Consider the following 17958-nt stretch of genomic DNA (forward strand, 5'->3'; position numbering starts at 1 on the left):
TCACTGCTCCCATATCTGAGGCTTGACCGCTGCAGACACTTCACATAGCCACCGACAGCAAAGAACCATGGGGTTGTGTAACCAAGCCAGTGACCATGATGATAACACACCCATCAGAGCACATCATTTTACCAGTGAAAACTAAAATGGTAGCATTAATGTGTGAAAGGGTTACGCTTTTAATATTAACTTTTCCCTGTGATAAGTGTGTTTTTCTACTCTCTGTGCTTATCCATAGCACTCTCTGAGTTCAGAAACGCACATTCTTTAAGGAACAAAGTTCCAATAAATTAATGTTCTCCTGAGCGGGACTCCGGCCCCAAATAACAAGGCTGGCTGCTCTTTTTGTGTGAGAACGTTACTTTGCGCAAATTGACTGCTAGAATGTTTGCTTTTTAGCTACAAGTTTGAATTGTTGGAATAGCAAAAAGTCTGGGATGTGTCCCAGAGAAGTCCTCTGCCAGCCTCCCGTCCAAAGGGACTGTGCCAAGCGTGCAACTTCGGAAAAAACACCCTGAAGTCTCCAGCGGCGAGTTATTAACTGGGATTAGGCGCCGCATCACAAGCGGTTTGCTCCGCCGGTATGTAATATATCGGCATGACTGTCTATAGATTCAAATCGCCAGTATCCTGCTTAGTCAGCACTATCATCGACGAACAGTATTGTAAGCTGCGGGAGCTCTTACCTGTAGAAGTAGTATACACACTACGGTCCAGCTGGTGTATTACAAACACTCGCTGCCATGGTAGATCTGGCTGCCAACAGGTCAGTGTCTCCTGGTGATGTGAAGTTGTCCGTGTAGTGCGCCCACTGACCATTTCCGAGAACAAGGCACCAACACACACGTGCTTGCATTCAGACCTACCTGTGACGAATGGAAAGAGTGGGATCTATGCTTCTGAATGACGGATCCTGCTCTCACGGAGGGAGGGAGACTGACTCCAACGCCCCCAAAGCATGACGCTGACAGCGTCACTGGCCAATAGAGAATACTGCCATAGACTGCAATGGCGATAGTTAATTATAAAGGGCTTCAGAACAACAAGCCATGCGTCACAGTTAAAGTTAATTTACTGCCTGGCTTCCGTCTCCTGCTTCACAGCGAGGCAGGGCAGGCAGCCTGGGACAGACCGCCCAGACTAAAATGCATCGATTTGTATAGATATATAATCTTACCTCTAAACAAATCAATGTATTTATTATTTGCACATGAACGGGAAGGAATATCAGGGGGATGCAGCCCCACAGCTCTAATGGAGAATCAGTCCCTGGTGAGCCCATTAGTTTCATAGAAATTATTGTTCACAATTTGTTATTTCAGCCCAAAAAACTTTTACTTTTTTTAAGCCTTGCAATCAATAAATAGCTATATTTCTGTATACTGAACAAAATGTTGTGTCTGCATGATATATATTGTGTTGCTTTTTCTAATAATACCACTTTGACTCTTTCTAACAACAACCTTTCCTTTTGCTAATGTACATAGTTGATTTTTGCATCTTCACTATTATCTGTTATGCTGATACATGTGTTCAGCATCAAAACGGGTGACTTATTCAGATTGCTAACGTAAAGATGCTAGTAAATTAGCACAAAAACTTAAATATTTTCTTCTTCTAGCATCCAGTGGATCTGCAGGAATACGACCAGCCATAATCCGCCAGCATGGAATTATTCTCAAGAAAGTATATCCTCAGGCAGACAGTGGCCTACGCAACACTTTGACTGAGCAGCTGGTGGCAATACTGGATTCTTTCTTGGATAGTTATGTTGTTCAGCTGAAATCTGTAGACACACCCAACCACCAAGATAGATATGACGAGCTGGAAATGGAGTACACACAGAAGCGGTCAGAGCTTTTGGCTCCTCTACGTAAGTGATTGTTATTTGGATAAAATAAGAAGTTTAACTTGGGTCATAGGTAACAACTGTCATCACTAGAAATGAAATGTTAAACAGAAATTGACTGATTTTGTTTATTATTTAATCCAAAAAAGAGTGAGTTCCCTAAAATATCTGGTTTTAGAAATTGATTAAACATTTGTGTTTGTTGGAAGAGTGATCACTTGAGAAAATGTAGTTGATCACAGAACATAATTGGATGCATAGTTAAGGAAATATAGATCTGAATTGTGTATTTGAAATGTGGTTGTGGGGAACCCCCTACATTTTTAGACCTTACTAAATTACCTCAACAGCATACCCATGGGTGAAGGGATTGGAGACTGTTTAACCTCAATGTTTCAATGTAATGTGTCCTTGAGATAAGCCACCTTGCAGCACATCAAATTACAGTCAATTAAGTAAGGGCAAACACAGTAACTGAGTTCTAGGGCAGAAATGAAAAGCAAAGATTTATTCCAATAATTCAAAAGTTACAGTATAGAAATCATAAATGCAAATGCATAACGTCTATGCCATGAAGGCTCTTGGTAAATAGCACTATACAGAATGATGTGCAAAAATCCGAAAAGTTCACAAGTAAGCCTCAAAAGCAATATAAAAACAGACAGCATCCATAATAGCAACAGAAAGTATTTTGGCTCACCCTCAAAATTATGGGTTTATATACAGTTTTCTTGCATAGAAAATCCTTTTCAGAAAACGCATCATGGTGTGAGCTACAGCACTAGCAAATCAAAGCATAATTTCATAAAATACCACATTGCCTGAGCATCTAAGCAGTATCCCACTTCATGAATACTAATCCTGCCCACTCTGCGCTAATGTCATCCGGATATGGCAAGACAAACTAGCTAAAAAAACAGCACATTATTGTGAATTAATGCAGTACAGCGAGATAGTGTAAGGGCACTGACAAATGCAACACTACTGTTTCTTTGTTAACGTTTTCTTCAAGACCAGCAAGAACAACATCAATGGAAATAAACATAACTCTTCTTCACTGCATCCTTCAGAAATAATAAACAATGAACATGTAGGAGGAAACCTCAATTTTGCACAAGATGGTGTCGAGACCCAATTGAGGTTACGTACAATGGGGTAACCCAATATCCCTCAGAACCTGGGCAATCATATGATAGAATACAGTTGGTTCTGTCGGGTGCGAAATATTTCTTTAAGTACTTGGACTAATCAAGAGTCTATACATACAACGACAAATTAATTACGATACACACACAAACCATATGGGGTATCTTAAGAGCTTTTATAAATTTCTTCATTCATAAAATTCCCTAGTTTACATTTGCAAGGCTGTCAAAAATACATAGTGACAAGTAGCATGTGCCAAGGATGACATTTGGTATATGGTGCTCAGTGCTATAGTTACAGTGTAATATAAACAAAAGTGATTGGGGGAGGAAGAGGGAGAGATGGCCAGAGAAAACAATTCAAGTCCCTCTGCTGACTGAAAGAATAAGTATCATCGCAGAGTCTCTCAACTGGTCCACAGTTTATATTGTCGACGTTTCAACCCAGGGTCTGCACTATTGGGGAGTCAGTGCGGGTCTTCATCAGGACTTGGACAAGAAATTAACAGCCTGTTGTGATTAAGATTTAACGGTCCAGTTTGTCGGGTGTGTAGTGCCAAAAGACATTAATATGGCACACATGGCGACAAGAACTCACCTAAGCAAGCCCAGGTGGGCTCACGGGGTATGGCACCATTAGGGTCACTCTCAATGATGGGGCTGGTATCCAAGCAGGAGCCCGGTGTCTCCTTTATAAAGCGAGGCTAGGTGCAAAAAATTGGCGCAATTATTACTCTCCCATTATCTAGTTTTTCATTTCATAGTCATGATCAGTGCTGTTGGAGAGAAAACTCACCTAAATTCAGTATGTGTAGAGTCTGTGTGCTTTCAGTCTCAACATAGGATCAACATAGGATCTGTTGGGAAGCAGAACAAAAGCGGTTTAAGATCCCTTTGGAACCGTTGAACCAATTCATTGACCATTTCTTACAACCTTGGGTCCCCAAAACAAAATCTTTAGTGAGGGATAGTATGCACATTATACAGCTACTGGAAAGCCAGACCTTTGACTGCCAAATACAAATACTGGTAACACTGGATGTGTCCTCGCTTAATACATCGATCCCGCAGGACAAAGCCTCGGAGGTAATCAGGACCACACTGGATGCACGACCCAGACCACACTGGATCCCAACAAACTTTCTGATTTCACTACTTGAGATTGCAATGAAAAAGAACTATTTTGTGTTCAGAAGACAGTTCTATTTCCAATGCAAGGGACTGGCGATGGGAGCCACTTACGCACCAAGTCTAGCTAACATTTTCATGGATCACTACAAGGAGGAACACTTGTACAGTCATTCGAATCCTTACCTCAATAAGATTGAGCTTTGGAAAAGATATATCGATGACGTGATAATGGTGTGGTCTGGTAGTACAAGTGAGCTGATGGATTTCCATCAATAGTTGAACACCAGGACGAGGGATATTCAATTCACGCTGACAAGCAACATGGAAGCAATTGATATCTTGGATTTCTTGGATTTAACATTCCGCGTTGAGGATGGCTTACTATACTGCGACCTCTACCGTAAGCCAATGGAAAGGAACACATTGCTCATGTGTGGCTCACATCATCCCCGTAACCTGAGGGACAACTTGCCCTATGGGCAGTACTTGAGGCTAAAAAGAAACTGTTCCCGAAGAAAAGACTTTTTCAAAGAGTCAGAAATTCTGACAACTCGTCTGAAGGAAAGAGGATACCCGACCGGCCTACTGAAACGTGCCAAAAAACGTGCTTGGTACGGTCCCTGAGACCAGTTGCTTGAGGTCAAGGAAAGACCTAGGGAGTCCCAACAATATTGTTTGCGTTACAACACTCAATACTAAGAGTAACAACATTAAAAAGATCAGAAAGAAGTACTGGAACTTGGTGGCAAGTGAGCTACAAACTAACCAAGATCCCATGTTCGCCTTCAAGAGGGGAAGAAACATTAAGGATACCGTTGTCAGAGCCTTCCTGGAACCACCAAAACAACCAGATCTAAGCAGCCACCTGGGCCTCCCACCGGTGACTGGACATCACAGATGTGGACACTTCAAAGTGTGTGCCCTGTGTCATGAGGGAACAACCTTTACATATAACAACAGAACTTACAAGTTGCCGCACTTCACAAACTACAACAGTTCCCATGTAATTTATACAATTCTGTGCCCCTGTGGCTTAATATACATTGGACAAACCACCCAGAAAGCAAAAGCTAGAATCCTACAGCATATGAGCAGAATAAGATGCAAAACACAGGGGGCACCCATGGTGGAACACTTCTCTTCACACAACCATTCCCCAGAAAACATGAAATGGTAGGTCTTAGAGAAAATCAGCGCCAACGCTAGGGGTGGCTCACTCGCAATGGCCTTAAACTACAAGGAGTGTAGATGGATCCCCTCTCTTAACTCCGTATAGACAGGTTTGAACGAAATGGAGGAAACTGCTAGACAAATGGGACAGCTGTAATCATTCGGCCACATTCCTCAGTAATCATACTTCTGTGACAATGCCCTAGACTATCGACTTTAATTACTAAACTGTATATATAATGTTTCACTACGAATTTCACATTTAAAATTTTTTATATCTACTGTTATGAACTACCACATTGCTTATCACACAAGGGACTATGTAATTGCAAGACCTGGGCCATGGGTACTTATTTATGTTACCCCTAGGTATTGTACCGTAGACATAATGTATATGTGGTGAGCATGTCTCCACATGCGGAAAATATACCTCTGCTTGGCATTTAACGACTATAACTGTCAATAAGTCGGTATGCATTGTACACCTTGAATGCAAACCCTTCTGAACAAGAACTGATTTCTCTGCAAAACATACTGCTGTAATTATTGTACCAAAAAGAATACTGTCTTGATATTTATCGGAGGCAGATTAACATATGTAACCTAATTGCACTGTACATAATGTCACTGAATGCACGAATTTACTTTCATCTTCACTGTATACAATGCATATTGATGTAAATATCATTCTTAAATTCACGGACCCGATCCCCTTTCATTGTTTTAAATCCTTCCAAATGGAACATATGCAGAAAGGAGCAGCGAACGCTGGCCGGCCCCTTGTCAATCACGGCACCACAGCGAATGAGATGTGCCCAGTTGGTTGCCTAACAACCAGAATGACGCGTTCCCCATGCACGACGGTCTCGTGCATGGCAAAATACTTTGGAGGATTGAATCGACCAAATATAGTAATCTACAAATTAATGTTCACACAACTTTTCAACTAAGAAGAGTTTGGTCGGATAGCAGCCACGAACCCTGGTCAGGCTCATTCACATCCCGGTAGGAAACTGAAGTGTCAATGTAGGTAATACGCAAGGCCAATTGAGTTTATATAAGTAATTTATTATAATTATAAAGACCCGCGAGTGCAGGACTGTTAAGGCAAACAGCTGGGGCTAGAATGACAACTCACAACCACGGAGCCTGATAAATTCAGTGACGTAGGCACCCGATGTCCAATGAGCAAGGGAATAGGGAGAGAACACAAGGAAAAGCTGGAACGCCAACCTTCCAAATATAACGTGAACTTTACATGTTACAACATCTCCCTTCCATCAAAAAGAGTAAATGAAATTAATACATTATAAAATCTCTAAACTTACTAGGCATCTGCACCACTCTTCCTGAACTTGTACTAGCAGATTCAACAGTATTAGGATAAAACAATAACTCCTGCTCATCCTGCAAACTTACACTTTCATTGGACATATTTGCAGCAGAACTTTGGGAATTCAAATCTTGAAAGTTAGAAGAGGCATCTTTTAAACACAATTCTCTATTTGATCTTAATGCAACGTCAGCAGTTTCTTTTCGCTGACACATTTCACCATTGGGATTTGAAAAGGGACACATTTCAGACTCCTTATCATTAACCTTATTCTCATCACTAGATGTCACCTCATACCAAAAACTATCAGAAAGTGATACAGTATTCTGATCTTTATAATCAGACATCAACTTCTTTTGAAAGTCTTTGATTTTGATTACATCACTTTTGTTCCTCCAACCCAATTCTGAAACACGAATTGCACCTCCTGATACCTCTACAACTTCGCTAGGATCAAAGAATTTAGAATCTCCTTTCTGTTTTACAAATGGTTTTTTCACTAACACCCAATCCCCTACAACAATGTCTTTATGAACAGCTTTATGCGTGTCATCATAGTATTTCTTGGATTTTAGTTGTTGCTTGCAGATAGAACTCTTGACTTTTAGACTATCATCATCCACAACTGTAAAGTCACTTTTCCCTTTTTGATGTACAGAAAGCTTGGGTGATATAGTTGTGACGGCTTGTCTACCTCTCATAAGAAAGAAAGGAGAGAAATTGGTAACGTTATTGACAGTTCTGTTATACATATCCACTCTATCTTGAGTGAATTCAACAACTGATAGATTGTTTGCTAGGGCCATTTGAATCCCATCTTTAATGAACCTGTTGACACGTTCAACTTGCCCATTGGATCTGGGGGAGTACAAAGGAGTCTTTTCTTGTGAAATTCGATTTTTCTTCAAAAATGTCGTCATCATTTCCGATGTCAACTGTTTACCATTATCTGACACTAAAATTTGAGGTAAACCTTCGATAGTAAAAAGATGTTCTAAAAATTGAATAACACTCTTAGAATCTATATTGGGAACAAACTTGAAATAGACCCATTTGCTGTAATAGTCACAAACTACCATTAAAAACTTACATGAACTTTCTAAAGCATAAAAAGGGCCAGAGAAATCTATGGCAATTTTATTCCAAGAAGAAGATGGTATGTCCACTAATTGCAACTCCTGAACTCTGGACTTCCAACGTTTGTCAGAATTCAAACATGTGGCACAAGATTCTACAAATGAATTAACCTCTGAGTCCAAACCTGGCCACCAATAATATTGTTTAAGGGCTTTCTTGGTTAATGTAGATCCAAGGTGAGTTCTGTGAGCCTTTTGCAAAAGAATTTGTCTTACCTTAGGAGGGGGTACCAACAGTTCACCTCTCATTATGAACCCGTCCTCGATGCTTAAATCATCTGCCACTTGTGCATACGTTCTCAGATCTGAACTCAAATTTCTTACTGGGGGCCAGCTACTGGAAATAAATAATTTGACTTTACTTAATACAGGGTCATCATTAAGCTGCGAAACCCAATCAGATTCCTCACAAATACTGGTAAATAGATTGCTACTGTTTACAAAAGAAACTACACATTCAGTGTCATCATATTCCTTACACTCATCAACTTCAAGTGGAAGGCGTGATAAACAATCAGCTCTCACATTGCATTTTCCAGAAATATGTTTGATAGTGAAGTTATACTCTTGTAATTTTGACAGAATCCTGATTAATCTAGATGAAATTTTTCCATTCCCTCTGCCACAACCATCCATAAGAAAAGTGAGAGGCTTATGGTCTGTAACCAAGTCAAAACTTTTGCCCCATAAATACATTCTTAGTTTCTCAACTGCCCAGACACAAGCCAATGCTTCTCTTTCTATGGTGCTGTAGTGTCTCTCGGTTTCCTGTAACCTCCTAGAAATAAAAGCGATAGTATGACTTTCATTGCCAACCCTTTGTGAGAATACTGCTCCAATACCCACTGAACTAGCATCCACAGTTACAACATTATGCCCTTCAGGATTGAATGGTTTCAAAGTTGGAGCATTAAGAATTGCATTTTTAATCATTTTAAAAGACTTATCTTGTTCTTCACCCCACAAAAATTTCTCACCTTTGCGCAACAATACACGTAGAGGTTCAACTATACCGGAGTAATTATCCACAAACCGCGAATAATATTCGCTAAGTCCGAGAAATGATCTAAGAGCATCCTTATCGCATGGCCTCGGAGCATCAGTAATAGCTTTAACTAAATCAAGTTTGGGCCTAATACCTTCACAGCTTAACACGTGGCCTAAATATTCAACCTCCTCTTTTAAAAATTTACACTTGTCTTTAGATACAGTCATCCCTCTATTGAACAATTTACTTAAAACAGTATTCAATATTTCATTATGTTTTTCAACTGTTTTCGCATGTATAAGAATGTCATCTTGGAATTTTTGTACTCCGTCAACTCCACTCAAAATAGCTTCCATCAATTTCTGGAATACGCTGGCAGAAGAAGCCAGCCCGAATGGGAGTCTTTTAAATCTGAAAGCACCCAAAGGAGTGATGAATGTGGTCAACTCCTTTGACACTTCTGATAACTGCACCTGATGATATGCAGACTTGAGGTCAATAATTGAAAAATATTTTGATCCACTAGTGGCTGCCAAAATCTCCTGTATATTTGGCAGAGGGAAACAATCAACAACAATATTTTTATTTAACGACCTCAAATCTGCACATAAACGAATTTCGCCATTTCTCTTTTTAATTAAAACAATAGCCGAAATCCATTCTGAGGAATTTGTTGGCTCAATTACATCTTCCTCGACCAGCTTGTTTAAGAGTTCTTGCAAATCAGATTTTACTGATAAAGGAACTGCCCTTACTTTATGTTTAACTGGTATTGCACCTTTCTTCAACTTAATTTCATGTTCGAAACCTTTAACACAACCAATTCTATTGTCAAACAAAGACTCATATTTGTTAAGAATATTTTCCAAATCATCACTTACCACCGGACTTACCAAAGAAATAGAAGCTTGTACAAAATTTTCGTCCAGAACAATAGGGTCATCCGCACCTGGTTTAAGAATAATGCCCAGCTTAGCTAAATCCTTCCAACCTACGATGTCTTTTCCCTTTTCAGCCACATATATTTTGGTGGAAATTATCCTGCCTTTTATATTTAACAAGTCATAAAAATACCCATATGCATTAATGTCAGACTCTCCGAATGCTTTGGCATATATATCAGTAGCAAACAGGTCTGTATCAGGCCAATATTTAGCGTATTTCACATCTGAAATGATAGTGATCGGAGATCCTGAATCTGCCATAATCTTTACCTCTACATCTCCAATGTGTGCCACACCTAATGGACCCTTAATATTTCCAGTTTGGTCATCAATAGACAGAACAATATTGGCACACATATCCTCCTCGAAATCATTAACATAACTTACTTTCACTTTCTGGAATCTTTGAGATCTGGAATTATTACAACATGTAGAGAAATGACCAATTTTCATACATTTTGTGCACTTTCTACCTTGTGCTGGACATCCTTGAAAATCAGCTTTATGGTTCTTTGACCCACATCTATAACATATAATAACATTTGAATCAGTCCCCTTCCCATCTCTATTTCTTTTCTCATAAGCAGGGTACTTTTGTTTTAAATCATTAACAACATACACATCAGCCCTTGAGTTTGAGGAAGCAGATAAAACTTTTGATGTCTGAAGAGATCTCTCAATCCCTTTGGCAATATCAATTGCCTCTTGTAAAGCAGGATTTTTACAAGACAACAGCCTCTCTTGAATTTTCTTTTCATGGCAGTGAAAAACAAACTGATCCCTAATATATATATCTACCATGTCATTATATTCGCATTTAGTTGCTAGAACACGCAAAGCACCAATATACTCCTCAACAGTTTCATTCTCCTGTTGTTTACGCATAGTGAAATGATGACGCCCAATCATAATATTAGGCTCCTCTCCAAACTGCCTTTCCAAACGTTTGAGCGCCTCTTGGTATTCATCTAATGGTATAAACTGTCCCGGGGGTGGCTCATACTCAGGCAAACTATCGAAAATTTCTTGACCATTTGCTCCCAATAATCCAAACAAAATTGCCACCTTCCTCTCCGGATCATAATTCTTACCATCTATTGCGATTAAATAACTCTCAAAAGCCCTCAACCAGTTCTTCCATTTCATGCTTGGTTTCCCTGGATCATTCAAGAAAGGAGCTGGAGCACATATATTTGAATTTGTAGCCATTTCTGGAAGTTTATCTTGTACCTCTTTCTTAATAAGAAACGCTATTTTCAAAACTTACTATTACTCTAAAAAAAAATTTTTTTTTTATTTTTTATAAACCATTCACTAATTTCACAAAAATGATACTAAATATTCTAAATGTCAAGTTTAGATTCATGAAAGAAAAAGCTTATTGAAAAGAGAAATTCTAAACATGTAAAACAGGTAAAATCCGTTTTTCTTTCAACAAGTAACCTAAATTCCTCTCATGAATAACGATGTTCTGAGAGAAAAATAACCTTTTTAGAAAACAAAATGGAGTCACGCTCCAAAGCGTAGGCTACGCGATGACATCAGAAAACAGCCCCAATGTCAGTTACAGCTGACAGGAATGCCTGGCCGATACACTGAACTGAAAATTCCAACGGCCGACGTTGAAATAGATCTGACCGTTGACAGTTCACAGCTGAGGAGAATGCTACTTGCTTCCTCGAAAACGCTGTCGAATATGAGAAATTCAGCGCATCAGCACATGAAAGAAAATAGATGAAAGAATGAATTAGCGCTAGAAAACTCCTTAGGCAAAAATCGAAATATCGTAACTTGCCTTAAAGTAAATCTTAGAAGGTCGCCGAGTCTTGAGTCAAAGGAACACTCTTTCGCTTCCTAACTCGTACTCATATGAAAAGTAAAAAAAATTAATTAGCATTGAATAACACGCCCCGAACAAAGAAATCTGAATAACTTGCCTCGAAAAGAATATTTTGAAGAAACGAGACGATCCTCTGTCAAACACCGGCGGGTCTTGAACTTTTTTCGTATCCCGTCCTCGTCGCCATCTGAAGTGTCAATGTAGGTAATACGCAAGGCCAATTGAGTTTATATAAGTAATTTATTATAATTATAAAGACCCGCGAGTGCAGGACTGTTAAGCTGGGGCTAGAATGACAACTCACAACCACGGAGCCTGATAAATTCAGTGACGTAGGCACCCGATGTCCAATGAGCAAGGGAATAGGGAGAGAACACAAGGAAAAGCTGGAACGCCAACCTTCCAAATATAACGTGAACTTTACATGTTACAACAGAAACGTAATGCCGAGTTGGTTGCTTGGCAACATCCAGACGCGTTCTCTGTGCGGAACGTCCACACGCACGGTGAACGGGATTTAACTGGTATTTTCAACTACCGGCTGCAAAGCGGAATCGGGCGCTACAGCGGAAGGAAGCAATTTAAATGCCACATCCATGAAGCCAAGGTGAGCAAATCGCATGGGATAGGAAGGCTAACAACTCTAAGGTTTAAACAATTATGAGGATCCTATGTTGATCGTTTGTTGAGACTGAAAGCACACAGACTCTACACATACTGAATTTAGGTGAGTTTTCTCTCCAACAGCACTGATCATGACTATGAAATGAAAAACTAGATAAACGGGAGAGTAATAATTGCGCCCATTTTTTCACCTAGCCTCACTTTATAAAGGAGACACCGGGCTCCTGCTAGGATACCAGCCCTATCATTGAGAGGGACCCCAATGGTGCCATACCCTGTGAGCCCGCCTGGGCTTGCTTAGGTGAGTTCTTGCCGCCATGTGTGCCACATTAATGTCGTTTGGCACTACACACCTAAACACAAACCGGACCGTTAAATCTTAATCTCAACCGGCTGTTAATTTCTTGTCCAAGTCTGATGAAGACCCGTACTGACCCTTCAATAGTGCAGACCCTGGGTTGAAACGTCGACAATATAAACTGTGGACCAGTTGAGAGACTCTGCGATAAGACTTATTCATTCAGTCCGCAGAGGGACTTGAAATATTGTTTTCTCTGGCCATCTCTCCCTCTTTCTTCCCCCAGTCACTTTTGTATATATTACACTATCACTACAGCACTGAGCACCAAATGTCACCCTTGGCACATGCTACTTGTCACTATGTATTTTTGACAGACTTGCAAATGTAAACTAGGGTATTTTATGAATGAAGAAATTTATAAAAGCTCTTAAGATACCCCATATGGTTTGTGTGTGTATTGTAATTAATTTGTCATTGTATTTATAGACTCTTGAGTAGTCCAAGTACTTAAAGAAATATTTCGCACCCGTGAGACCCAATTGAGGACCTACTTAGCGAATTCCACAGGCGCAGAAGCTGGACCCAATGCCCCCTCTACCAGTAACCACACCAACTGTAATGGCAACTTTAAATATGTATACAGTGCGGGTGAAAGGGGAAGTGGATAGAGAAACAAGAGAGGCTGCCCTGCTGGGGGTGACTTCCTTGTTTGTCTTTCCTCTACAAGGAGTTATGGCATTTAGTACCTACAGAGGGTACACATAAAAATATATATATATATAACTGCAGATTTCACATTTCCATTACATAAGTACTGATAATGTTAACGTAATTACCCAAATAATGCAAGACTTGAGATAGTCTTTATTAAATGATACTGATGGTAGGTGGAGAAATGTTGAAGACAAAAATTAAAATGTTTAGCAATAGTCTTCTGATAGGAATACTCTGTCCTTAACTTTCCTTGGAGTTCCAAGTCACTGTCAAATGAATTCAACACTTGAAGTTTCAAAACGGAATTAATACCGTGTGTGTGTGTGTGTGTGTCTATATGTATATGTCTATATGTCTGTGTGTGTCTATATCGATCTATATGTGTGTGTGTATATATATATATATATATATATATATATTTGTATGTGTCTAAGTATGTCTATTTGCATGTATATGTGTCTGTGTATGTGTCTATATGTATGTCTATATGTATGTATATATGTGTATATTTGTATTTATATGTATAAATGTGTGTATGTATATGTGTGTATATATATATTCACTGAAAAAAACGTAGGTTTAACACTCGTTATAGTTAGGAATTAGCATCTAAAAAACCTTTGAATTTCACTGAAAAACCCATAGGTTTCACACCAGTTATAGTTAGCTGAACATTTTACTCATACAAAACCATTGAAATTCCCACGTTATAGATAGTTGGACTCACTATAACTTGCGCGCCCGCAATCCACTGCTAATGATGTCACATATTACATCATTCATGACATGGTCAGTGACATCACTGATATCTCAAATGACATCACTGATGACATCTCAAATGACATCACTGATGACATCATCCAGTGTCTGTGTGTTTCTGTAAAGTTTAAATATGTTTTACATATTGAAGAATGAGTGGATGTATAAGTGTCTGGATGAAGGATTTAGTAGGTGCGTGACTGACTGTATGAGTGAGTGATTAAATGTGTCTTCCTGAATGCATGGCTTAGTGTCTAAACTGTCTGAATGTGTGCATCATTATGTCTGTTGTTGTGTAAGCTGCTGCATGTGTTGATCAGTAGCTATATGAGTGGCTATATGAGTTATTGATTGGTTGCCCAAGTATTTGTATGTGAGGCTGCGTGTGTGTGTGGGTGGCTAGGAGGTGTGTGACTCTGTGCATACATGTGTGAGCAGTTGATTCACTTGGTGTATGGGTTCAAGAGTGCATGTGAAAACAACTGTATGGGCGGTTGACTGTGTGCATGGGTGTGTTGGTTAGTGAATGGATATCTCAGTGCTACATGTCCAAGTAAGTACATATGTAAAATACAGTGCATATGAGAGTTGGCATATATAAATGACTATACATGAGAGCCTGTGATTGCATAAGTGACTGTATGGATCAATGTGTACTTGTATCAGTGATTGTAAAAGAGAGTAAGTATGTGTTAGACTATGTTTGAATAAGTAAGGTTTTGTGTGTATTACTGTATAGATGAGGAAATGGGAGTGTGATTGATTCTTTGCATGACTGACTAGGTGTGTGAGTAACTCCATGGATGAGTGGCAGTGTGTGAGTGTCTGTATAGGTGTATGAGTGCATATGATAGTGTTGTATTGAGTGACTGTATGTATGAGTGATTGTATGGGTGAATGAGTCGATGTGTGTGTAGACTTAGGAATCAGTGAGTGCGTATGTAGTAACTGGTATTGGTGTGTCAATGGTTTCAGGAATGGTAGTCTGTATTCAACACTGGATGTATCAAAGGTTAGATTAGAGTGTGAGGAGGTGCATCATATTATCACATGAATTATGTGATCAGTGATGTCATTTGAGATGTCATCAGTGATGTCATCTGAGATGTCATCAGTGATGTCATTTGAGATGTCATCAGTGATGTCACTGACCATGTCATGAATGATGTAATATGTGACATCATTAGCAGTGGATTGCGGGCGCGCGAGTTATAGTGAGTCCAACTAACTATAACGTGGGAATTTCAATGGTTTTGTATGAGTAAAATGTTCAGCTAACTATAACTGGTGTGAAACCTATGGTTTTTTCAGTGAATTTCAAAGGTTTTTTAAAAGCTAATTCCTTACTATAACAAGTGTGTAACCTGCGAGATTTAAAGTGAATTATTAAGTTTTTTTAAAAGCTTTTTTATAACTATTAATTATTATATTTTTAATAAAATTATTTAAATAGTCTATTTTTCTAAAATTAATTTTTCAATGTATTTTTCCTGTGTTTTTTTTTTTATCAGTTTACCTCGGAGCGCTCAGGGTACGCGCACCCGTAAACGTAGCGTGAGCGCTATTCCCGCGTGAGAAAAAATATATAAGTATGTATTTAAAGTAAACAATAATGCAAGACATTCAGTGGCATACTTATAAAAGTAGTATTTTTGATTTTAAATAACCGTATTTTAACTTTAAACGCATTTCCGAAAATCTAGCAAAACGTCATTCAGACGCGCCGCGTAAGCGCCTACATACGTGCCGCGTAAGCGCGTCAAGTCATGTGACTCAAAATAACACTTTTCATTGGTTGTTCACAGTTTTTTTTACAACTAATGAAAACCCCAACCATTTCTTTCACTTTGGAGAGAGCAAGACCTGTTCCCTGTTTCTCCTCTTGAATTCTTTGAAAAGAATGGCTGGAAGAGCACCAAGCAGCAGTGCCTCTGATGAGTTTCTACATGAGGACCCTCCTCAGCCAAAAATTAAGGAGCACTTCATCTGGAAGTTTTTCACCATTCCAGAAGGTGAGAAAAAAGTAAATGCAGCAAAGGTGGAATGCAAAATATGTCACACAATTCTATCACGTGGTGACCCAAGAAAGAAATACAGTTTTGGCAACGCCACTATGATTCGACATGTACAAAGAAGGCACCCCCAGAACTATGCACGGGAGAGTGTCAGGAACCTGGCACGCAATCCCCCAAGAGATGGCGGCAGTACCTCGACTGGTGAACCAACACCTTCTGGAAGTCAAGCTGTAAGATTTTATTTTTTTAAAAATATTTTTATTGCGAAAAGCATAAAACACATAGGCAAGTAAGTCTACTGATAGGCACTGATAGACGAGAAGTACTAAAGTGGTCACAGAGGATTATACACAGCCATGTAGCCCACAGCCCGGAGGCCGGGCGGCGTAAGGGCAGAGCGTGCCAAAATATAAACACATAAACGTTGGCTTGAACTAAATGCGTATCGCTCGTATCCGCTGTTTTTGTTGTGACCCCCCCGTCTACCATTGATCCCGTCTCTCATCGTCCTCTACATTCCGTTTTCTTGATAAACCCACAGTCTAACATGTAACAATAAAACATACCTCCCCCCCCCCCACACTTGGCATCGCTAATAAAGTACTTGTAAATACATCGGTTACCTCCTTACGGCCCATTTGGGTGCAGATATCACAGTCACAAGCAAATCTCTGGGATCAGAGCAAATCGCATTCTAATACAATAGGGAACATTTTGTGCGCGTCCAACAGGGCTCTACTCCGAAACGGGTCCCTCCTCCCCGCCTCCCACTACAACCTCCTCGGTTCCAGACTCATCAGGGGTAAACAGTTCAGCGCTGGTGGCATCCGAATCATCGCTAGGAAACGCCTCAGAACACATCATCCTCCATGCTAGTAAATCCTCCTGAAGTTTCTCATCTCGGCGCGTGCCCTGCATGTGTGTTTCCTCAGCCAGGGACCATTCCCTAACATCCCTAAGCCACAGGGAGAACTCAGGGGCCCTTTGCCTCATCCAAGTGATTGCCACGCGCCGCCTCGCCAGCACCAGTAGCAACTGCAGCAACTTATAGGACAAATTCCTCTTTTTGGGCTTGGGGACCAGGGCCAGGAGACAATGAAGCGGAGTCAGGGCAATCCGGAGGCCCGTGACACGACCAATGTGCTCCACCACCTCTGTCCAGAAGCCACCGACCCGCGGGCACTAAGCTGTAAGATTAATACCTGTTGTGCAGCCGGACTTTGTAGACCTGAAATTTGTATGCAAGTACTGCGATGAATTGCTTTGTTATGGGGAGCAAAGCATAGAATTAATTATTAGGAAGAAAAAGGATCACCGCTGCGCCCCTCATCCCTAATTTTTCCCTTTTTTTGCTCCTGTTGAGCAATTTTGCATTCCCTAGTTTTGTTTTTGTTCTGTAAAAAAAACAAAAAAATATAAAAACGTTCAGAAAATTTACAAAAAAAATTTAAAACTAAAAAAGAAGAAAAAAAAGAGTTCTTTTCAGAACTACCTCCAATTCTCCAAAAATACCTATATTCCTTACATATTGTGTCGTTTTCTTTTTTTCAATGAATGTGTACTGCATAATTGTTTGGATGAAATGACTAAATGAAGGGGAGAAAGTGACTCATGGAACAAATGATAGAAGGGGAGTGAGTAAAGATGAGTTGATGACAGTGAGGAATGCAAGGTGAGTGAGGGTGAGTGAAGGGGGAGTGACAGAGTGAGGGGATGGAGAGAGTGAGGGTAAGACAGAGGGAGTGAGGGAGGGGGAGTGAGGAAGTGAAAGGACAGAGAGAGTGAGAGAAGGAGTGAGTGAAGTGGAGTAAGGTGAGTAAGGGAAGGGGAATTACTGAGGGAGCAAAAGATAGAAGGAAGGGGAAGGGGACTGAAGTCGAGTGACTGAGAGCTGGTAAGTGGTGGAGGGGAGAGAGAGGAAGGGGAGTGAAGGAATGGGGAATGAGAGGTAATGAGGGAAGTAGAGTAAGGAAACGGGGTGAAGGAGAGTGAGAGAAGGGCAGTGAGGG

The 17958-nt window shown here is 40.0% G+C and overlaps 1 protein-coding gene across 1 annotated transcript in view; it reads left to right on the forward strand.

Moving 5' to 3' along the window:
* Positions 1-17958, forward strand: part of NUP133 (nucleoporin 133) — a 1231428-nt gene that overhangs the window by 788804 nt on the left and 424666 nt on the right. Inside the window, exon 18 of the mRNA XM_078648729.1 lies at positions 1622-1873. Coding sequence (XP_078504855.1) covers positions 1622-1873 — 252 coding nt within the window. The remainder of the gene's footprint in view (positions 1-1621; positions 1874-17958) is intronic.

Source organism: Lissotriton helveticus, chromosome 6 (genome assembly GCF_964261635.1).
Source record: "Lissotriton helveticus chromosome 6, aLisHel1.1, whole genome shotgun sequence".
Classification (NCBI taxonomy): Eukaryota; Metazoa; Chordata; class Amphibia; order Caudata; family Salamandridae; genus Lissotriton; species Lissotriton helveticus.